At 35.6% G+C, this 24,696-nt stretch overlaps 1 protein-coding gene across 1 annotated transcript in view; it reads right to left on the minus strand.

Moving 5' to 3' along the window:
* Positions 1-24,696, minus strand: part of CDH10 (cadherin 10) — a 266,340-nt gene that overhangs the window by 182,872 nt on the left and 58,772 nt on the right. The window contains exon 2 of the mRNA XM_021000532.2: positions 3,222-3,596. Coding sequence (XP_020856191.1) covers positions 3,222-3,452 — 231 coding nt within the window. The 5' untranslated portion in view covers positions 3,453-3,596. The remainder of the gene's footprint in view (positions 1-3,221; positions 3,597-24,696) is intronic.

A 24,696-nucleotide genomic window follows, 5' to 3' on the forward strand; every position in this document is an offset into this window, starting at 1 on the left:
TTTATGGCCTGAATTTCTGATTTAACCCAACTCTCCTGAACTAGATTTTTTTGTTTGTTTGCTTTTGTTTTGTTTTTTGGAGGCAGTCAGGTTTAAGTGCAGGGTTATGTGACTTGTCCAGTATGTCACAGCTAGTATTAAGTATCTGAGGCTGAATTTGAACTCAGGTCCTCCTGACTCCAGGTCTGGTGCTCTATCTACTGTGCCTCCTGGATGCCCTCTGAGCTAGTAGTTAATCTCTAATCAAGGGTTTAGAACCTAGGGTTCTTGAACTTTTAAAATATGTTGATAACTTTTTAAATATAATTGATTTCTTCTGTAATTGTATGCATTTTCTTTTATGCATTTAAAAATATTATTTTTAGAACGGATCCATGGGATTTACTAGACTACCTAAGGGGTCCACAATACAAAAAAAGTAAATAGGTTAACATTTACTCAAGAGCCGTTTGTTTAGTACTTTCTGTGTTGCATCTATGACATTTTCAAGCAAGCCACTGTCTAGGCCTAGAACTGGCCCTGACACAGTGCCTTAAATTCCCAATCCCATCATGATTCTTAGTAGATGTTATGATTTCCATTTAAAAGAGATTATAGCTTTCCAGCAATATCAACTGTACTTCTTTTCCAAAACAAATTTTGTCCCTATTACTTTCTATTCTCTCTTCTTTTCCTCTTCTCTAGCAGGATAACATGTCTCCCCTTCTTTTCACAGGCAAATTCCTCTAACTGTATCTCTTGATATAATTACTCCCTAGGTACTCCGGAACCTCGTTCTATCATCCTCAGTCCCTTCTATCTTCAAATTTTCCCTCTCCATTAGCTTCTTCTCTGTATACAAATATCTTCTATCCTAAAATTTAAATTCCTTCAACCATTCTGCTATCTCCAATTGCCATAATATATTTTTTCTCCTTCCTTTGACTTCTAAACTTCTCTTAAAGGTCATCTACACTAGCTGTCTTCACTTCTTTTTCATTGACTCTGACCACTTACTTGTTAAATATAATTTTTTAAAGTCCTTCTTGTCCTTGACTTTAATATAAAATTGGAAATTCTCTGCTCCTTTTGCTTATGTGACCCTCCAGCTCTCTGGTTCTACATAATTTTCCATATCCACTTCTTTAATGTCTATAGTGATTCTTTTTCATCTTGTATTTTCCTAAGTGCAAGCTTTCCTCAAGAATTTGTATTTTTTCCTTCATAATTTTTATGATCTCCATATACCCTATATGTGTAAAGCCCAAATATTTATATTTCCAGCTTGGATATCCATCCTGTGGTTGAATATCATATTACTAAATATATACTAGTCATTTCCACCTGTATTCTGTTCTTTTGTTTTAACTTCAGTATGCCTATGTCTGAGCACATTTTCCCCCCATTGCACCTCCTCAGGTCCTCCTCCCAAAAACCCTTTGGATCGTTCTGAAGATATCATCAGTAATACTTCCAATCATAGAATTTCAATACCTGGTTGTCATCATTGTCCCTTAAATTGTATTACTTCACATAATGTCAATTTGGGGGGGCGGTTTGGTTAGTTTTGTAAAATCGGGTAGTTTCTCCCTTTTTCATTCTGTTTTAAGGGATGATTCTTTGACAGTGGAGCAAAGGAAGTAACAGTAGCAAACTGGGTGATGTAAGAAAAAAATAATAAATTATTAGTATTTAAAATTATATAAATTCTTACTCTTCTGTGTTTCTCATATTCAGATCATTCTTTCCTATTCTCATTGCTATTGCCATAGCACAGATCCATATTACCAGATGTTAAGAACACAGACTCTATTCTCTCTTTTCTATCCTGACCATTGCCAGGATAATTCCTCTAAAATGCCATTTTGATCATGTAACTCCTCTGAACCCAAACCTTACACTGTCCCTCATTGAATACAAGATTAATTTTTACTTTCCACCCGACTGTTCAATTTTTCCAAAATGATCCGTTAGCCGTCTTACTTCCCAGTCTTTGTTCATGTTATTGGCAAGTAAAACATAGCTTCCAACATTCTCCACCTTTGTGAACACTGCCCCACTTCCTTGAAGACCATGTGTTAGCTCCATCATGAAGTCTTTCCTGGTCAATTCAAAAAGAAATCATCTCTCCCTTCTGTAAATCATTCAAGGATTTTGTTTACACTATGCATATAAAATATGCTTCTTTGTCTTACAATTTTTTCTGTCCTTATGTCATCCAACCAAATATGCGAGAAATTTTATGAAATCAGGGTCATGCCTCATTATGCAACTTATTATCACACATTGCTGTGTGCATAATAGGCTTTTTTTTTTTGCTTTTTGGTTAGGCAGTGGGGTTAAGTGACTTGCCCAGGGTCACACAGCTAGTAAGTATTATATGTCTGAGGCCAGATTTGAACTCAGGTCCTCCTGAATCTGGGGACAGTGCACTATCCACTGTGCCACCTAGCTGCCCCAGCATAATAGGCTTTCAATAAATATTGAATGAGGGGATGAGAAGAGTAACCCAATCTGTAAATTTTTGAGGCCTTCTCTCAGTCCAGATTCTGGAGATAATACTGATAATTGTTTATAGCAGACATATATAAAATCTAGTTTTAAAGGAAATTTTAGCCTTTTACAAAATATCTGACTTTTCAAAGTGCTTTTAAATTCCTTAAAACACCCACTTGTGTCATATCATATTGCTGTTAGTTGTTTCAATTGTGTCTGACTCTTTGTGATCTCTTCTAGGGTTTTCTTCGCAAACTTACTGGAGTGGTTTGCCATTTCCTTCTCCAACTCATTTAACAGATGAGAAAACTAAAGCAAACAGGATTAAGTGACTAGTCCAGGGTCACACAGCTAATAAGTGAATGAGGCCAGATTTAAACTCAGGTCTTCCTTACTTCCAGGCCCTGTGCTCTGTCCATTGCACCACCTAGCTGCATCCCATGTGAGATTAGCCAGTGCATTAATTCTTCAAACATTTGCTGAGCATCTAGTGTGAGTGGCACACTGCCAAGCCGTGATACAGTGTCCCTGATGCTGATCAAAATATAGAAGCTAAAATGATTTTGTATTTTTTTATTAACAAAATGTATCTATCTGTAATTATCATGGAAATAAATGATTTAAGATAATGTAGAGAAAACAACAATTCTTTAAGAGTAACTATAGTTTTAATAAACTTAAAAATATTCATTAGACAAATATGTAAGCAAAGGATAGCAAGATTATTCAATTAAATTTAGACTTACCTTTCCTACATATTGATAATCAGATCCTGTATATTCTTCAAGTAAGAAAAATTGATTCCACATCCAACCACGTTTTTGACGGTGCAGCACTTTTCCATCTCTCCCTGCTGTGCGTGCTCTTACAACTTTTGTTTGGGGCTCAGAAGTCCTTCTAAACAACATCTCTGTAGAGGAGAAATTTGGCAGGCACACCCAGAGCAGAAATAATAGTATAACTTGGTATATTGTCATAGTGATCCAATTGCTGACAGGTCACGATGTGGTTGATAGGAGAGCAGCAATGTGCTTCTGGATTGCTTTTTGATGAGTTTCTAGTAGGTGGGGTATCCAATTGGTTTCCAACAGTTAATCATTATTTTATTCATATTTCCCAGTCTTCAAAAATAAACATAAGAAAATATACTGTCAGTTGAAAATATTATGAATAGTTGCATATTACTTCACATTCAAGTTCAGAGTTAATTTATTTCACACAGCAGCTATTGAAACGGGTTCTTATTCCATGTGGTAATAATTTCTTTTGAAAACAGCAATTATCTGCTGACTTATATATGAATGGAAGAAACATTAATGTAACTAAATTCTTTCAAATTATATAGAGAAAAAGCATTGAACAAATCAGTGTTCTTTAATTGATCTTTTCCTAATACCACTTGTCTGAAATAGTTTAAAAAAGTCATGTTTAAGATAGAAGCAGGGTTAGATAACCTTAAAGTTACCTTTTACTTCTAGGAGTATGTGATTACATATAATTAGATGGTTAATATGTAATTAGATAAAGGTATATCTTTATGTTATAAGTACTTTCCCCAAATACTATATTAAAATACAACTGTTAATGAATGTGTCACATTTTAAATGCATTAAGGAAAGATACTATTCAATTATCCTAAGTAAAGAATTAAAGAATTATAATGTAATCCACTAGCAAAGCATTGAATCTTATTCTACTTATCTCTGACTGGAGGAAGAGCAAGGGTTAAAGGGAAACTCATTTGCCTTAATGTCTCAGGTCAACTACATGGTAAAAAGGCAATAGGTCTCAGTCTGTTAAAAGTGTCAGAGGGCCAGAGGCAATGTTATCAACACACAAGACCATAGTTCAAAACATCCAGAAATCAATCGATGTCCACATCTGCTAGATATAGTAACAGTGAGTTCAAGTACTAGGGGGAAAAATTACAGTAGAGAAAGACATAGGTTAAATTGTGGTATTATTATAAAGAAGAAAAAAAAACACCTAGCCAAGCAGAAGCAATGCAGAATAGTAGCTCAGAGGCAGCAAATAGTTGCTAAAGAGTGCTTAGGCTACGTACAAGAGGACCAGGGCCCAGAGTAAAAGGTCCTAAAGCCATAGATGTGCATAGTACAGGATTGAGCAGTAGAATTATTGAATGCCAAAGGAAGTCATTCCTACCTATTTTGTTTAGCAGATATGATATCACATGTGATGGTAATATATTATGGTACACATGTTATCACATATGGTATCGATGAATCTTTTTTGAAAGCAAGCAATTATCCTTAATTTTTTGTTTTAATTTAGATGTTCACATATGCTTAAAGAAAGGTTCACTTTTTATCTAAAATACTGGACTACATTGTTAAATCATGTTGCTTCTATTTCAGTGCTATCCCTCAACTTAATTTATGAGTGATCCAGTATTTTTATTATGCTTTTTATGAAGATGCCCCAAAGGCTAATGCAGAATGATTGCAAAAACAAGAGTAATGACTGAAACCATAGTTCCCTAGGGTAATAAATAGCAAGAGAGTATCACTCTCATCAGAGAAATATAACAAGGCAGAAGTAAACCCTCCTATTAAAACAAATCTTAGGATTTAATACTTGTAGTATAAAAGGAGCTCATTGTATTATGTAGACTCAGTGATAAAAGAAAAAGGGTTTCATTTAATGTGGAGGTATGACAAAATGATTAACCCAAGTTTTCTTTGTATGTACCATCAACATTCTGAGTGCCGTTTTCTGATAATACTCGTCTGTCTAAAGAGCTATCTTTACATATAAGTCTCCTGTAGCTGAGACTTTGCTGTGCAGTGAAATGATAATGTATCATATTTGCAAAACCTCTTACTTCAAATTTTATATTAAAGAAAATTCCATGTGAACCATACGTTAATGTGGTGATTGGAATTTGAGATGGTTATTCATTATAAATATAGTATACTTTCACAAGCACTAAAAAAAATATCCAAACAGCAAGTTTTTGGTAGACAGTGAAGATATTTTTATAGTGTGTCAAAAACAACAATGGGGGCTGCATATAGTGCCTGACTGCTTTTTGTTATTGTCACTAGTTCTATTTCTAAACCTCAGTTGGCCAAATTGAATTTGCATTTATCTAATGCAAATCTAATGGAATCATACATAAATATAAGTAGTGATTTAATATTCTCTTAATGTACTTTAATGGTAGGACATTTATTTTAAAAATTTAAACAATGGAAGCATGCAAATCAGATAATATTTTGACATAATAAAGGGTTGAATTTGTCTGTGATTTGATTCTTCCAAATCTTACTGAATATGGGCTGACCTTCTCTGGGGAGCTAAGTATATGAGCCTATTTTGTATAATATGCATAATGATCTCAACATTCGATTTCAATTACCCACATTTGGAACCTCAAAATTATCTTTTGACTTCTACCACACCTGTGAGGTCATAATCTTGTAAATTCTTCTTTTTTTGAATTTGTCAGATCCAGTTCTTCTCAAAGCTGTCACTTTACTCAAAGCCCTTAAATTATTCCTGCACTGTTAAAATAGGTTCCTGCCTAGTCTCTCTGCCCTTAGTTCTTCTTCTTTCAATCTAACCTGCAAACCAGGGCAGTGTGGTGCAATGGAAAAAGGACAAGCTGTGAATTAGGAAACTTTGGTTAAAGATACCATCATGGGTAGAGTGTTAGACTCAGAGTTAAGAAGTTGTTCAGTCCTTTTTCAGTTATATCTGACTGTTCTTGACCCTATTTGGGGTTTTCTTGGTGAGGATACTGGTTTGGCAGTAAAGAAAAAAGCATTTGTTATTTCCTTCTGGAGTTCATTTTATAGATGAAGAACTGAGGCAAACAGGATTAAGAGATTCAGCCTAGGTTCAAATCATCCTGCTCAAGCACTTACTAGCTGTGTGATGCTAGACAAATCACTTAATCTGTCTAGGCCTCAGTTTCTTCAGGTGTAACACGAAAAGGTTGCTTTCCATAATCTCTAAGATCCGTTCCATTCCATAGACACTCTGAATTTAGGATTCTGTGATCTCTGCTTCTATCATTTGCTACCTGACTAACCTTGAAGGAATTACTTTGCTTCTCTCATTAATCAGGGGGTGGAAGAACATTATTTCCAAATGTAAGTATGCTAGAGCTATCGCTAACTGGCTCCAGAGCTTATGGTTAAATTTTCAGTGTGAACACTTACACCTTAGAAATCAGCAAATGTTACAAATCTGGCCTTTATTTATTGTTTTGTTGGTTGTCTATTTAAGAAAGTGGTAGAGAAAATGTCAACAATGTAGATAAAGCTTAAAAGTAAATCCCTGAGAACATTTCCCACCCCCATACCCCACCCCCTGTCCTCTGTCCTCTGTCCCCTGTCCCCTGTCCCCGCCCCCTCCACCCAATTAAACATTTACCAACGTTAATTACCTTCCCTTTCTGTTACAAACCTTAGTTCACAATTGAATCAATTTGGTCAGATAAGAAGAGGCAAATGTAGATAGAAATGTAGATAGAAATCACTAATAACCACAGAGGCTAGTTATCTTCTGTGGGTGTCCTTATTTGGTTGCTCATTATGGCATTAGAAGGTATCTGTTTGTTTTGTCTTCATTTGCAAAGGATATTGGTTCTCTTAGCAAGCTAAGGCTAAGTGATTAGGCCTCGTTCAGATAAGTGTCATTTTGGCAAAAATTGACCAGCTTCCAAATAAGTCTTGGATATGGTGTGACGTGTCCTAGGTTAAGACAAAATGAACCCAGGTAACATTTTCACAGACTAGGTGGTTCCTTTGTGTTATGTGAACTATAGCTAGGAAGGTTACCCTTGAGCATGAGATGTGTAGTTACATTCCTGAGTTCCTAACAGATCAATTATACCTGTTATAACAATGATCTTTCTCCTCCTTTGAGGTACAATAGTTAGAGGTACCATTTCTAAAGCTGTATGGTGGAATAATATAATATCATTACATCATTTGCAAATGCTTTGAGGACAAGGCTTTGAGACAGGGTATTATATGTCTTGTATTCCCTGTAGTGCCCTTATATATTGTAATATATACAGCCCTGTCCATAAAATTCTTTGAATGGATGAATGCTTTTTTTAAAGTGACATTCTGATTCCTTGAAATGTTTTCATAGTATTTAGCCTAAGTCTTTCTTTTTCTGGGTTAAACTACATTCCCTTATTTTGTTCTCAGAAATTATGGGCCTATTATTTCCTACATAAGAGTCTTTCATAAGGTTGAAGAATTATTAAATCATCTCTCAAGCTTTTCTATTTCACTCTTCTCCATAAAATTCCTATGATGGTCCTAAACTTATAATCATCTTTATAGCTCTCCTCTGAATGTCTTCCAAGTTCTTTCCATCTTTCTTTTGCTATGGAGAAGAGAAATAGACAGAGAAGTCTGGTTAAGATATACAATGGGGAAATAATGGGAAAATTGCCATTGACTTTCCACAATCTATTTTTCTCTTCAACTTAATACTTTGCTTGTTTTTTCCAATATCAGCAGTATATTCCTGGTTCAAGGTTGCTTTTATTTTTCTTTCTTTCATAGTTTCCAGTCTGCTTTTTTCTTCCCATCAGACTAACCAGCTATATCAAATTAACTTTTACTTGGCAATTGACCATTTATAATTTATAATCAATTGTGCTACTGCATACATATATGTGTATGCATATATGTATAAATGTATGGGTATGTAGCAGCATGCTTGATTATATATATATGTACACGGTGAATTATCTTTAGTTTTAATTAACTGTGCATTTCCCACAATTTTGACTCCTATTTTCTAACATTCTCATCACCATTATACATCATTCTGTCCTTGTACCTGATTTATCTATAAAGTTAGTTGTTATCTTGACAGGCGAGTACTTTGAATCATACATGAAATATTTGTTACTTTTGGTATTTTTGAACTATTTCTTTGGCAGATATATATGTGTGTGTGTGTGTGTGTGTATGTATGTTCTCTTTCATTATTCAGTTCATTAACAGAAAATATGCTAAAGACAACTGCACCTGGATGAAATTTTTTCTTATACTGTACTTGTATATACATTCACCCATGGAAATTGAAGTGATTTTTGATAATGTAAAAAACATTTACATTTCTGGCATTGAAAAAAAAATGAATGTACTTATATTGTCACGAGTTTGAAAATTTAGAGTCATCAGCTCCTTACTCTCACCCACAATCTGTTGCCAAGTCTTGTTGATTCTACCTCTACACTATTTCTCCATATGCTTTCTCCTTTCCATTCTCAAGGCCATAACCCCAGTACAGACCCTTATCGCTTCTGTCCTAGACAATTACAAGAGGCTACTAAATGGTATTCTTGATTCATGTCTCCTTGATTCATGAAAGTCAATTGTTGCTGTACTACTCCCCTATTTAAGAAAATCCAGTGGCCCCCTAGTGTTTCCAGGACAAATATGAATCTCCTTTGTATTTACAAAATGACTCTGCCTTGTCTGTCCAATCGTGTCACACATTTTATTTTCTTTCTTGTAATCAGTGGTCCAGGCAAACATATTTACTTGCCATTCCTGTCATGTAGCACTCCTTCTCCCCCATTTAAGTCTCTTGCCCAGGCAGTTCCCTATGACTAAAGTATATTCCTCCTCAACTCCATCACATAAAATCCCTAACTTTCCTCAAAACAGCTCTAGTGGTATTTCCAGAATGAAGCCTTTATAATTCACATCTCTTATCCCACTCCCCCAAATTAACCTTGCCTTTTTTATGTATCTCGCCCCTTCTTAATTATATAAGTGAATATTTCCCTCTTGATACCATATAAGCTCCTTGAATACAGATACTGTTTCATTTTTGTCTGTTATCACCAGCATCTGCCAAAATGCCTCAAACATAATAGGTGCTTAAGAAATGCTTATTGATTGGGGGAAGAAATGGATCTCAAGTCAAAATTTTTAAAATCACCTCAAGAAGCATTCTGTCTTTTAAAAGGAGATAGCATATATATGTTAAAACTTAATTCTTTCATACAATCCTGGCACAATGGAAAGAGATCTGGACTTGGATATAGCAAACCAGGGTTCAGCTTATACCTGTGCTGCTTACTAACTGTGTGACCTTGGGAAAATACCTTAACCTTATTTGACCAGATTTTTTTTTCTTTTGTAAAAGAAAAATGTTGAACTTAGATGACGTCAGAACTTCCTTCCAGCCATAAAAATATGGTTCTATGCCTGAATAAAGTTAAAGAAATGGAAAACGAATCGACAGGATCTTCATATATTCACTTACTAAAATATGGAAAATAGGCAATCTCATTTGTATAAAAAATTCTCATTGACTCCAGGACATTTCGGTATTTAATCAAACACACAGGTTAGGTGGCCATCAGCACAGAAACTAAACAAAGTTACAAGTTTCAGATAACTGACATTAAAGGTACTAACTTCTTGGCTCCAAACCATACCACATGCACTTAGGCCATTATGCCCATCTCCTCATCATGAGAACTTTGGACTCCATCCCTGGAACTAGCCTAGGATATAACAGGTGAGATTTTTTGCTGTATCTTGCCTTCCACCAAGATGCCAGGTCATTTTCTAGCTGCCAGCTCCAGGCATGAAGGCCTGCCCCCACTTTCCCATTCCCCTTTTACATATTGTCTTTCTCCATCAGAACGTAACTTTCTTGAGGGAAGGGACTGCAGTTCCTGCTTGATTTTTTAATATATCTCCAACACTTACCACAGTGCTTTGCACATTGTATGTTTTTAATAAATACTGTGTCATTTATCTATGTATCTGTCATTTAAATGAATGGAAAGGCTTAAGAAATTAACTCATATTAATCATTATAATAATAGGGGAGCTATTTTCAGAGCTAGGGAGAGAAAGTAGTAAGAGATCATGAGATTTACACTGAGTGTAAATATACGTGTGTGAGTGTGTGTGTGTGTGTGTGTGTGTGTGTGTACAGTATTGATATACTATTTGATATGTGTATAAATGTGTGTAGAGACTTGTTATTTCATCAGTTGAGGGAATTTCCCAGCGTGGAAATTCCCACCATGGATGTAGATCAGCAACCCATGGAGATACAACAAAGTATATTGACTTATCCAACCTCATTTACTACTAGCTGTATGACCTTGGGAAAGTCAGTTAAGCTTAATGGGCCTCAATTTTCTCATCAGTAATATAAGGGGGTTTGAATAGATGGGCTTTGAGATATCTTCCAGCTCTACACCTACGATACTATACAACTTAGAGTCCTAGGGAAGTTTAATGGCTTATATATGATGACCTAGAAACAGAAGTTGACAACATATTTTGATTTTGAGACTAGTTGGCTTTCAATGCACTACACCTCCTTGCCTTTTAGTAACAACTTAAATGATATTCTCATATTTTTTAAATAGAGCATGAGAGTTGGAAGGGAAATCAGAGGTTGTCTAATCCAACCTCCTTGTTTTACAGATGAGGAAACTTATGAGGTGAAGTGATTTAACCACAAAGTCACAAGTAGTAAGTGATAGAACAAGAATATGATTATAGATCATAGGATCCTAAGATCATAGACTCAGATCTAGGAAGGTCGTTAGAGATAATATAGTCCAACTAATTCTTAGGAAAAAAAAACAAAACATGAAACTGGAGGCAGAGGTAAGATGGTGGGGTAGTAAGAAGAAATGCATTGAGTCCTTCCCCAGCCTCCCTTCCCTGAAGCCTCCAAATAGACCTGTAATGAAATTCAACAAAACAAAACACAGTCATATTTTTTTCTTTTTCCTTTTCCTCAGCCCATTTTAAAGTCACACAAAGTTATCTGTGGATACTGGGGAAAGGTTCTGATTAGAAGATCTCCTCATCTAGCACAGGGAAAAAATACATGCCAGTACAAGAAAAAGTCCCAGATCAAGCAGGGGAGGGGCCTAACCTTGTGAAGGTTACAGAAATAGGTGCCATCTGGCAGTTTTGTCATTCACTACCCAATTCCAAGTTACAAATCTAGGGTATTCTGAGAAGGGTACCAACACTTGGGGAGGCATTACAGAATAAGTAATAGTGATAAGTCCTAAACTGTGCAATAAGGAAGAAGCAAGTGCAGAAGTAAGCCACGACTGTGTGGCTCAGACTGCCGGACTAGAGGGAGATCTCAGTTCCAGCAAGCACAAAGGGGACTCTGCACATTTGTTGCTCTGAACCTGAAAAATCTTTTCAGGTAGCTGATAACTGTAGAGTCCAACAGCAGTCTACTTAAACTCTAAATGAGACAAGCAAGTCAAATTGCTCAGACTCAAACCCAGGTCAAGAACTGGCAGAACTCAGACTAACAATCAAACTTTGTCAAGGATCTAACCACTTTGGGAGACCTGAAAGCTTTCAGGTCCTCAGACTAATCTGTCCCTGAGTTCCCAGTAACACAACACTCATTAGCACCAAGAAAGCAGCTTGAAGACCAGAACAAATATTCCCTCCAGAAGTATCCAGATCTTGGCTCTAATATAAAGTCTGAAATCTAGAAATAGGTTGAAAGATTGAGCCAGCAAAAAAATAATTCCACCATAAGAAGCCATTATGTTAACAGGGATACTCAGGACTTAAATCCCAAGGAAGAGAATGACTCCAAAATATCTGCAAGCAAAGCGTCACAGAAAAATTGGGCTCAAGTTTAACTAGAATTCTGGGAGTAAACAGAATTAGAAAGGCAATTTACAGCTTGGCAAAAGAGGTACAATACCCAATCACGAAATTACAATGGCCCACATAAATGCTAAAGATTTAGTGAGACAACAATAAATATTTAAAAAGAGGTAAAAGAATGCAAAAAAAAATGAGAAAAAAATTAAGGAATCTCGTATCAAAAATGGACTTAGAAAACTGATGGAGAAGAAATACTTTAAGAATGAGAGGAGAGACAGAAAGAGACTATAAGTCATATTTCAAGAAATCATAAAAGAAATCTATTTAGATCTTTTAGAATGAGAGGGGAAAGTAGAAATGATAGGGTGCTTGTGAATGGGCCCCAGCCCTAAGATCATGTCTCTAGAAGCTTTCCAATCTCTCGGTAGGCCCATGCCCTGTAAGAAAATTTCCCTAGTTGCAGGCCTGACTCTGTTATCAGAAAAGACACAGGGATACTGACCCAAGGACTCTCTCTTTGGCACCAGATCCCCAGTGACCATGCCTTTGTCAACCAAACAAAAACATGTTTTCTGCCTCAACGTCTGGTATCAACAAAGTTATCTCTACAGATTCCCTGTATTTTCCCATCCTTAGATTATAGATACCTGCTCCCAACGATACCTGGACCCTTGCTGTATTCCCTTGAAGTCTTTAGATTACCTAATAATTAGCATCTTGGCATTCTTTTCCCTTGTCTCTTTTCCATGTAAGCCCCAGCACCATCCTTACTAGCTTGTAGGTTCCCTTGGAACTTCGCCTACTTTGCTAAAGCATTACAGTAAACTTTGCCTCTTGACTAAGAGAAGGTTTAAGTGTGTGAATTCATTCCAGGCAACTCCACCTTAGCATTCTGGGGGTTCCTAGCACCACAAACCTCATCAAAAATAGAAAGAATCCAATCATCACTTCCTGAATGAAACCCATATGAAAACTCCTAGCTACATTACAGCCAAAATTCAGAGCTTCCAGGTTTAAAAAAAAATGCCACAGAAAGAATAAAAAAATTCAAATTTGAAAGAGCCACAGTCAAGATCACACATGATTTAGCAACTGCTGGTTTAAAGAAGGAGGAGAGCTCGGAATTTAATATTCCAAAATGCCAAAGATATAGCCTTATAAGCAAAAATAATTTATTATTCAAAACTGAATAGTCTTATACATAGTCTCATGTTATTATTGTTCAGTTGTTTTAGTTACATCCAACTCTTTGTGACTACATTTTGGGGTTTTCTTGACAAAGATACTAGAATAGTTTGCCATTTCCTTCCTCTAGCTCATTTTACAGATGAGGAACTGAAAGAAACAGGGTTAAGTGACTTGCTCAGAATCAAAACAACTCTGAGGTACTACATCACACCTATCAGATTGGCCAACATGACGAAACAGGAAAATGATAAATGTTGAAAAAGATGTGGGAAAATTGAAACAATAATGCATTGTTGGTGGAGTTGTGAAATGATCCAACCATTTTGGAGAACAATTTGGAACTATGCCCAAAGGGCTATAAAGATGTGCATACCCTTTGACCCAGCAATAGCACTTCTAGGGCTATATCCCAAAGAGATCATACAAATGGGAAAAGGACCCACATGTGCAAAAATATTCACAGCAGCTCTTTTTGTGGTGGCAAAGAATTGGAAATTGAGAGGATGCCCATCAATTGGGGAATGGCTGAGCAAGTTGTGGTATATGAATGTAATGGAATACTATTGTGCTATAAGAAATGATGAACAGGCTGACTTCAGAAAAACATGAAAAGACTTGTATGGTCTGATGCTGAGTAAAGTGAGCAGAACCAAAAGAACATTGTGCACACTAATAGCCGCGTTGTGTGATGACTGATATTGATAAACTTAACCCTTCTCAGGAATACAAGGATCTAAGACATCTCCAGAGGCCTTGTGATGGAAAATACTATCCACATCCAAAGAAAGAACTATGGAAGTTGAATTGCTATTTTTTTTTTCTCTTCTGTTGAGTTTTGTTTCTTCTTTCTGGTGGTTCCTCCTATTAGTTTTACTTTTTACTTACAATATCACTAATGAAATATATTTAATAGGAATGTAAATGTATAGCCTATATCAGATTGTGCGCTGTCTTGGGGAGGATGGTGGGAAGGAAGGGGGAGAAAAATTTAAAACTCAAAAGCGTATGGAAGTGATTGTTGATAAATCAAAATAAATTAATAAAATAAAAAAAGTGACTTGCTCAGGCTCACACAACTAGTAAGTGTTTGAGGCTATATTTGAACCCATGAAGATGAGTCTTCCTAATTCCAAGCCCAGTGCTCTATCCATTGTCCCATCTAGCTACCCTATAAATCTACTAAATGTAACTTTAATGACATAAAGAACTTCTGTAAGCATTCCTGATGAAAAGACAAGAGTTGAATAGAAACTTTGAAGTGCAAATATATCAGTTAAGAGAAACATAAAAGGGTAAAGATGAAAAAAAAAACAATCGTAAGAGACTAAAACAAGGGGAAAAATCTGTTTATATTCTAATTTGGGGAGATGATACATGTTCTCTTCTGAAACGTATCATCATTGTAAGTTAGAGAGAAAAACTTTAATTAGACAGAAGGCCTGGGGGTGGTTCTATTATAATTTTATGATCTTAAAATAAGAAAGGGAAAAGAGAGGAAGCAGAATATATTGGATGAGGTGAGAGGTATATTAGGGGAAATTATCTCATAAGTGTATTGTGCAAGTCTATACAAAAATCAGAGAAAGGAGAAGGGAGTGCAGGTGACACTTTTACCTTACTCTCATGTGAATTGGTCAAAGGAGAAGAGAATATACACAATTGGGTACTGAAATGCATTTTACTTAACAGGGAAATAGGAGGGACAGGGTAGAAGGAAGAAGGAACAACAAGGGTAGATTAAGGGAAGGTTTAGTTCTAAGCAAAATGGAATATGCAATAAAAAAAGGAATATACAAAAAAATTATGGCTAATGTGGTGGTGGCAAAGAATTGGAAACTGATTCAAATTGTGAATGAATGAACAGGTCATGGTATATGATTTTAATGGAACATAATTATGGTTTAAGAAATGACTATGAGGATGGTCTCAGAGAAACCTATGAAGATTTGTTTAAACTGATGCAAAGGGAAGCGAGCAGATCCAGGAGAACAATGTATACAATGGCAACGATATTGTAAAGACAAATAACCTTGAAAGAATTAGGAACTCTGATTAATGTAATAATCAACCACAATTTAGAGGATTTATGATGAAACTTATTGCCTACATACTGACAGAGAGGTGAAGGACTCAGAATGCAGAATGAAATATCTTTTGGGGGAACATGGCCAATGCAGAAATTTGTTTTGTAACTTTTTTCTTTCTTCTTTCCAGTGTTTAGTGACATGTTTGTAACAAGGTTTTTGTTTGTCCTTTCTTCCTCAATTGAGGTGGAGAGAGGTAGGAGGGAAAGATGGTGAATTTTTACTGAAAAAAAGAGTTAATTTTAAAAATAAAGGAAAGAAAGAAGTCCAATAATAATTAATGATTTACCCAAAGTCACATAAGTAGTAAGTGATAGTCAGATTTTGAGCACAGGGCCATTCACTCAAAATACAACTACTTTTTCACTGTACTAAACATTACTCCCCTCCTCCGTCATCCCATGGGCATCTTGTATTTGATTCCTGTACATGACTAATTTGCCTAAAATCTCATATAGTATTGTGTATATGAACTTAGGAAAAAGGAAAGGGAAATTCCAGACATGGGACAATCCTCTTGCCTCCACACATTCCTTAAATCCTTATTTTCCTTGATACAAAGCAACCTGGAACAACTCTCCATTCTGAGAAAGTCATCTGGTTTGAAAATGGTGATAGGCTGCTAATCACTGTGTTTAACACTCTCATCAGCTGAAAGCTCATATATAGTCACTTAAAATATGTGGTACAGTGTTTTATAGTTTCTGTCCTGGGGTACAAACACCTGGTGTACAGCTACTAGACAGCAAGGGGTAGAAGGGAAGGGACAGAAAGTAAGACTGGGCTAATCTCTAATAGAACAGCTGTTAATGTGCATCATCTAAGGGCAATTGCTGCTATCTCAGTAGCCTTTTTAATTTGGCATTAGTGTGAGAGTCCGAGCTACAAGCTGATTTGTAGTCCACTTCTTAACAATGGCGTAACTGACTGCTGCTTCTGTGTTTCTAGGACACCCATTTGTGTGGTGGCAGGAATCCCACTCTTTGGATAGGAACCATTAGCTTGATGTTCTCAAGGTATCTTAAAGAAGATTAAAAAGAGATTCCATTGAGAGTAACAATCTTTGGGGTCCAAGATTGGAAACTTAGCAGCAGGGCTATTCTTGACAAATTGAGAGTTAGATTTTTGTGGATTTTATCAGTATCCCATTTGAAAGATAGACTATCACCCCTGATCTAATACCTCATTTGAAGCACATAATTAACTGGCAAGATTCTTTGGAGTTCTTTCCATTCCAATAAGGACAGTAGCAGCAGCATCACTATGAGGACTTCCTGCAAATGTAGCTAATTATGAATCTGTTGTTTAAATTATCACCAAATAAATCGCTGCCATACCAGTCCAAAAATTGCATTAAAACACATGCATGGAAGTGTGAAGCTGGGAAGATTACTATTAAGAACAAAACAAAAAACAAAAAACCTGCGTTGAAATCAATGTACATGTCACCTGTATGAAGGAAGTAATTAAATGTTAAATCACTATAAGACTAAGTTCACTTAGAATAAGCCGTTAAAAAAACATTAAAAAACATTTATGAGACAGTTTTGAAAACTTGTCTTTACTTAGTCAGAAGGGCAGAATAAAATAGCTGATTTGCTCAAATTAGGGTTTTATACAAACTTACATGAATGACTCCCAAATGTTTCTTTATATTTGTGTTGGGTCAATCAGCCTATTTACAAATAGATACTTGTGTTCCCATTTAAAAAAAATTTCCATTCACTTCCTGTTCTCTCTTCTTCTTCCCTTCCTTCTTTGCCTTTGTTCCTTCCCATCCCCTCTCTTTCTCTTTACATTCCTGAGAAAATGTGCTGGTCACACAAAGTAGTATATGTCTGAGATGAGACTCAAACACTGCCTTTTCTGCCTCTAAATTGACATTCTATCTACCACTGAATGCTGTCTCTATTACAAAATTAAAAAAAAAAACTCAACAAAATGCCTAAACGGTAATTTCTGGAGGCCAGAAAAAGATCACTGTCTGCTACTCTTTTTGTACCCTCATTATTGAAGAAACCAAGACAATAATGCTAAATGGACTAGTTGAAAATTATAAACTAGCTCCAAAGTTGGAACCATGATCCAAACAGTGTACTTCCAGGATTCTTCAATATAGAATTGAATAGATTCATGATCTCATTGTGGTGAGTACTCGCTTTATCTGTGTAGATTGCAACCCACACCCAGCTGACCAGTGATCATGGACTCTTTATTGTTCCTTTTACAAGGTACTCTGTCTCCTGACTCTTGGCATTTTCACAGGCTATCCAACCTTCCTGGAATGGCCTCCATTCACATTTCCATCTCCTAGCTTCCCTGGCCACCTTGAAGTCTCAGCAAAAATCCCATTTTCTACAGAAAACTTTCTGTGATCCCCTTTAACTTTCCATCTGTTGATTATTTCCAACTTATCTGATGTATAACAAATTTGCATAAATATGTCATTAGACTCTGCGCATTTAAAAAAAATTTTTTTTGACATTTTTTTCTTTATATCCTTAGAACTTATTACAGTGCCTGGCAAATAGTAGACACATAATAAACAGTTGTTGACTGACTGATCTTGTCATGTCTAATTTTTGTCCATGACATTCTGTAAATTCTCCAAGGACAGTTATCCAACATACAGGAGGTTTTCCTCTGTTTTTTGTTTGTTGGTTTTCCTTTCATTTCTTATGCACTAGTTATGGTACTCAGGCTTGAAATTTGACAGAGAATATTTTAAAAATATGAAGTATAAAAAGTATTATACTTAAGATTCTTTTTATTAGACTTGGTTCAGTAGAATAATGAATTGAAATGAATTAGTTAAGGGTACAAATTACCAAATGCACCAGTATTTACTTTCTTTCCATTTTCTTTTTAAACATAGATGACTGTACAATATTGAGATTTTTCTTCTCTGTGTTTAGAAATCCCAGTACTACAATTAAAAAGCAATGTACAGAGAAATCACAGCTTACATGTAGTGCCTTATTTAAATCATATGCCTCAGCCCAAAATTTCAAAATGAACCTCATTGCTCTTTTTAAAATATGAAATATAACTACCCCCAATGTGGAGACCTGCTATAATACAAAAGGGACTTTGTGTAAGTGTATGAGATGTAGTTCACCCCCTAGTGACACAGTATGATTCGTCTACTTACTGTGAGTTAAACAGATAATGAGACAGCCTAACATCTGAGACTTGGGAGAATAAGAGTTTTGATTATGGCAGAAGGAATAAAAAGAAGAGAAAGGCAAGTTTGGAAAATAAGACAATATGTAAGAAGGTGGCCCTTATACAGATTGCTGCAGTGGGGGGTTTTGGACAGTTAGAAGACATGAAAAGGTTGTTTACCTGGGAGTAATGTAGAGAAAGTAGTGGAAAGGAAAATGGGCAATGCTAAATTCAGCCTTTATTTACTCTACAAAATTGTCTCACATGCTGGAGGTAGCTCTTACCTAAAAACAAACAAAAAACAGAAACAACAACCACCACCATTTTTGTTTCTCTCCTGACCTTTAATACTTAATAATTTAATACTTAATAATTACTACTAATGCCTGAGCAATTGTGAAAGTATGAATAATTTTATTGGTATATTATATGGGTAAAATATTGTTCATACTTATAAAATATGTATTGTGCTTGTGTGAACTAGTGTAATTCAGATCTTTGTAACTAATCTACAGATGGATCCTAGATTAATCTTTGGGATTCAAATTAAGCCTGTAGATTAATTTCTCCATAACTTCTTACTGCAGTCACCACCAACACAAAGGGTATATATAGCCTACAAAACTTGGGTTTGTTTAAAATTGAATTTTAAATTCATATACTTTGAATATTTGCATGAATTGAAACTGATCATACTTCCTGGCATCATTTATCATTAATGTGATAGGAAGAATATTTTTTAAAACTCTAAAGACATATCATAATATAATGCAATATATATTTTACATAGACTTAATTACACTAATGATGTTTACTGCTTATTTCTAATAAGTTTAAAATAAAAACAAATATTAAGGTTAGTATTAATTAAAACTGACTCAGCTTCGAAAGTATTATGATTTTTGTGTGTGTGTGTGTGTGTGTGTGTGCGTGCATGTGTTTAACTACGATCATGTAGCTGAATAATAATAGCTGACATTGATTTGGAGCCTTATGGATTGGTTATCTCACCAGCAACAGGTACATCTGATATTGTCTCTTCTTTTTTACAGATCAAGGCTCATAAAAGTTAAGTGACTTTGGCCCTGGTCACTCTTATAACAAGTTTGACAGATAGGATTAAAAAACCCAGGATACTCCTTTCTCCAAGTCCAAGGGCTCTTTCTGATAGATAAATAATAATTTATTAAGTGCTAATTCTGTGCCAGGCATTATGCTAATAGCTTTACAAATATTATCTCATACTATCCTCACAACAACCCTGAGAGGTAGGTGTTATTATTACTTCCATTATGTAGATGATGAAACTGAGACAAACAAAGGTTAAATGACATGTTCAGGGCCACACAACTAGTAAGTGTCTGAGGTCCTATTTGAACTCAGGTCTTACTAACTCCAAGTTCAGGCATGTATCTACCAAACCACTAGTTTGATAGATACTGCTAGTTCTAACTATGCTTAGGCTAGAATATTCTACATTTGTTTTAATTTTCCTATTTTGGGGGGACATATAAACATATAGATATACTCTTAATAAACTGAGTACTTCTGAGGCAATCAAAATTGAGAATATTCAATTCCAAAGGAATATCAAGTATCTAAAAAGATAGCAGGGTACAGGAAAGAGAGAGAGAGCTAGTCCTAGAGTTGGGAATACCTGAGTTTAAATAATCTCTTGCATACACACTGAGTGTCTGATACATGTCTGTGTGACCCTGGACAGATGGTCCCAAGTGACTCTCTAACTCCATAAATTGTAGAGCAGGGGCTGGCCTGCATTGCAAGGGAGAGTTTCCTCTCTGTTCAGAAGTTCCCTCTATCAATGACTTCATAGTTGTAGTATGCATTCTTTCAGGAAACAATTAGCAGTTTTATCAAAACAAAGTGTATAAAATAATTTTAAAATAAATGTAATATCAGTAAACATTTGTGAAAACAGACTGCTACTATTAATGCAATGTAAAGGAAGGTCTGATAGACTTGAGGCATCTGGTTGACACATTACCTGGGGCAAATACATCTCTCTAAACACAGGTGCTTTATTGATAGAACTGTTCATGCCCAGTGACAGTAAGAGGCATAATCTTCAATTAGAGGTGAATGTGCTGGGGACTGGTTAGACATTTAGGATTACCTTTATCAGACCAACGACAATAAAGCTGCAGCAAATCCCCTAGCTAAAAGTTAGGTCATTGGATAGCAGCCCAGGCAAAATAACTATTCAGTCAAGAGAAATTTTAAAAAATCCCTTTACCAGACTTAAATGCCTGAGATCAGGATTGTATGACTTCCAAGCTCTTCTCCCCTCCTATTCAGCTTGCTTATTATCAATAGGAAGGACATTCACCAGCTCTATGCCCTGTAACATATGAGAATGAGTACTCTCTTGAACCATAAGAGGTAAATCAGTCTAACTGTGTCAAAAAAATATACAGTATCCTGAAAAGAGTTTTATTATTCTCTTCTACACATTCAATTGAAAGGTCCTTGTCCTTACCCCTGAGATATTGCTCCAAGGGAACAGGCATTGAAGAGCTAAATTGTATAACCTGGCTTTGTTTCCCATTCTTCTCTGGCCACATCACTTATCAGTTATTATCAAAATAGACTAGCCATAGCAGCATGCCAAATAGCTAAAAACTCTCCATAATCTCATCAGGACTTTATATCTTCAACTTGGTCTGGAACCATACAGCATCAGAGAGATAGGAGTCAGGGCAGCAAAGCACAAAACATTAGGACATTGAGAGATTGTGCTTGTTCAGAGGAGTGTGTAATTCAATAAAGGGCTCACTGATGTCGGCACACCAGCTCATCAAACTTGTGTTAGTGCCAGTGCCTGCAGCATGGAGACTCCTATTTCTGCTAACGAGATGATGGAATCAGGTCTATATTTTCCTGTGGAGACAAATACAAGAGGAGGACACTTTCTCCTACAGGGATTTGGCCCTTAAGTGAGAGAACAAAAATTGGGACAGGTGTTTTTAGGGAAGTCTAAAATAGGGTTGCATTATTTATTAATGCAAAAGTTCTGAAAGATCATAGAACATACTACATGATTTTCTATCGTTTCTTATGCTAAGATTTAATCTTTTACTGATTAATTCAGATTCTTAATTATTCAGTCTGGAATTTATCTTAGGGCTTTCAAATTGATGCTGTACCACCTAAGGTTCAGTTAATGCCTTCAGTGTATTTCCTGTAGGAAATCTTCAGCCATAGGCCATATCTCAGCTTTTTTTTCTTTTCCTTTATTAAGCCTGGGGTATACACTAGCAAATATTCTTTCAAATCTTATATTTTGGAGTTCAATTGATGATTTTTTTAAAAAATTAAGCTTAATTAACATTCAGTGACCATGCAGGACTTTTTATTTGAGACCATATAAATGGAATTTTTGTTTACATTTTGATATTCAAAGTATTCCATTGTGGAATGAGACAATTCTCATAATTCTTTTTTTAAAAATTTTTTATTTTTTGTTTGTTTGTTTGTTTATTTGTTTTGGCTAGGCAATGGGGTTAAGTGACTTGCCCAGAGTCACACAGCTAGTAAGTGTTATGTGTCTAAGGCTGGATTTGAACTTGGGTCCTCCTGAATCCAGGGCCGGTGCTCTATCCACTGTGCTGTCTAGCTGCCCCAGAATTCTCATAATTCTTGAGAACATGTTATTCTAACCTGACCTACACTTGTGCATTTTGATGTCAGCAGGGCTATAAGTCTACTTGCATTTTTGTTTACAGTGAAAACATATTTATCTCAATGCTCCTATAAAAATTATTCCCAGTCATAATATTGGTGTACAATTTTTTTTAAAAAGTATAGAACCCCAGGATCTCAATGTTGCATTGTGCCTTAGGAGCCATCTAATCCACACTGTATGCAAGCACAGACCTAAGAAGTGGCATTTTGGGCCTCGTGATGGAAAATGCTATCCACATCCAAAGACAGAACTATGGAATTTGAATGCAGATCGAAGCATACTATTTGCTATTTTTTTCTCTTCTGTTGGGTTTTTTTTCTTCTTTCTGGTGGTTCCTCCTATTGGTTCTGATTCTTACTTACAACATCACTAATGTGAAAATGTTTAATAGGAATGTATATGTATAGCCTATATCAGATTGTGTGCAGTCTTGAGGAGGGTGGTGGGGAGGAAGGGGGAGAAAAATTTTAAACTCAAAAGCATATGGAAGTGATTGTTGATACAAATCAAAATAAATTAATAAAAAAAGAAACAGAGCATAGTTATATCAAACAAATCCACATAGTGGCCATTTCCAAAAATGAGTATCCCAACATCGTACGTGTATCACCATCAGGATAATAATAGCATATGTCTCTTGGGTTGTTGAAATGCTCGGTTCAGATAATGTGTGTAAACTTTCAAACCTTAAAGTGCTAAATAAATGTTCACTGTTAAAAAAAAAGTGGCCTTTTGATTCATCTCTATCTGGAAACTTTTAGTGAAAAGAAACCCATAACCTGCAAAGTTGGTTTTCTGATGTTATCAGTGCTATAAGCTTACCTACATTTCACTTTTGGATACTCTAATTATTAAGAATTTTTAAACTTGCATTGAGCCTAAATCTATCCTCTGTTACTCCTCCCCTTTTGTTCCCATTTCTGCCCTCCCAAGCAGAACTCATCTAAGCCTCTGTCGATGTGAAAACCCTTCAAATATTTGTATATAGCTAGTATTTCTCTTCTAAGCCATATTTTCTCCCAGCTAACCATCAGCCATTCCTTTAGCTCAGCCTTGTTATGGCTCATTCTTGTCTTATTATTTTAATTACCCTCTTTTGCCTAACATTAATATAAATTTCTGTTCAGGTCCATGGATTATCACCGTATATATTCCTTCCCAAAAGGTAAAGATCAAAAGTCCTTTTTGCCTTCTTACATGATTTTTGTCAGTGACATTTTATAAATCCCTTCATTCCAAAATGCTGTGGGATTTAACTTTAGTTTGATGATATTTTGTGGCTGTCAGTGCAGCACTCAGGTAGTGTCTCTGTTATTGTCTGCAGATCACCAGGGATAAGTCCATGTTCCTTATTTACATTTGCCATAGATTTTTACATTGTCGTTATGTCAGTCACAATTTTAAAACTTCATGTTTTAAATTTATGTTTTATTTTTCACCTTATTACACCACCAGAAGAATAGTAGTGTTGAAAAAAATGATTTTTTTGATAAGTAGCAGATTGGGATCATTGAGAGCTCTATTCAATAGCTTAAATTTCCCAGACAGTTCTCATTTTATTATTCAATTTGGCACTAGTTTATTGCCCGTCATCAGTGCCTATCCAAAATAAATGTCCTGATAGAATAACTCAATGGAATACTTATCTATCTTGATGTCCTAATATATGTAAAATACAACTTTCATCCACTTTTTATTTGATCTGTAGATTGCTTGGCAATCTTTTGATTGAACATGTACTTTGAAAAAATAAAGATCTATAGCTGGAATTGCCCTCAGATGTCACATAGTTATATTCTCTTAATTTTTCATTTAGGGAAACTGAGGTCCAAGTAGGTTATGTCTTGCCCAAGTTCAAAAAGTCAGTAAGAAGAAAAAGCACAGCTTGGTACCTAGATATGCTCACTAAAGTCATTGTTTTTTTTCCCGGAATACCATGAGAAGTAGATGTAATGTTTTAGTATTCAGTGTAGTAAGCAAAAACTCTTTAGTAAATAAGAACATGTGGAAAACCTCCCAATCTCTCTGGAATCTCTCTTCAACCTGGACTTTGTGGAGGGCAGCCTCCTAAACATTGGTAAACACCTTTTGTGAACCCATCTCTCTACTTTGTGCCATACTTGATACTAATAACCAGAGGACCATTGTATAAATATTCCTAAAACTATAAATAATTTTCAGTATGTTAGTATATAAATGAGAGACAACTTTTTGAAAGAGAAACTTTACTTATGGGAGATAATTCCTCTCTCCTCACCCCCAATCAGCAAAAGATAAAGAGAGCAGGAACTTCTACTAGTCAAGTTAGAGTGTTATTCACATGTAGCATCTGCTATAGAGGATCACGTGTGAAATCTGTTTCTTCCCTTTTCATCTTTTCCAGATGGATACACATTATATTGGCTATTCTTATAAAATTTTTATAGGAAAAATAGGATTAGCAATTGTTTGTCTTTTACCTTTA

This window comes from Phascolarctos cinereus, unplaced genomic scaffold, assembly GCF_003287225.1.
Source record: "Phascolarctos cinereus isolate Bilbo 61053 unplaced genomic scaffold, phaCin_HiC Scaffold_4;HRSCAF=312, whole genome shotgun sequence".
Lineage (NCBI taxonomy): Eukaryota > Metazoa > Chordata > Mammalia > Diprotodontia > Phascolarctidae > Phascolarctos > Phascolarctos cinereus.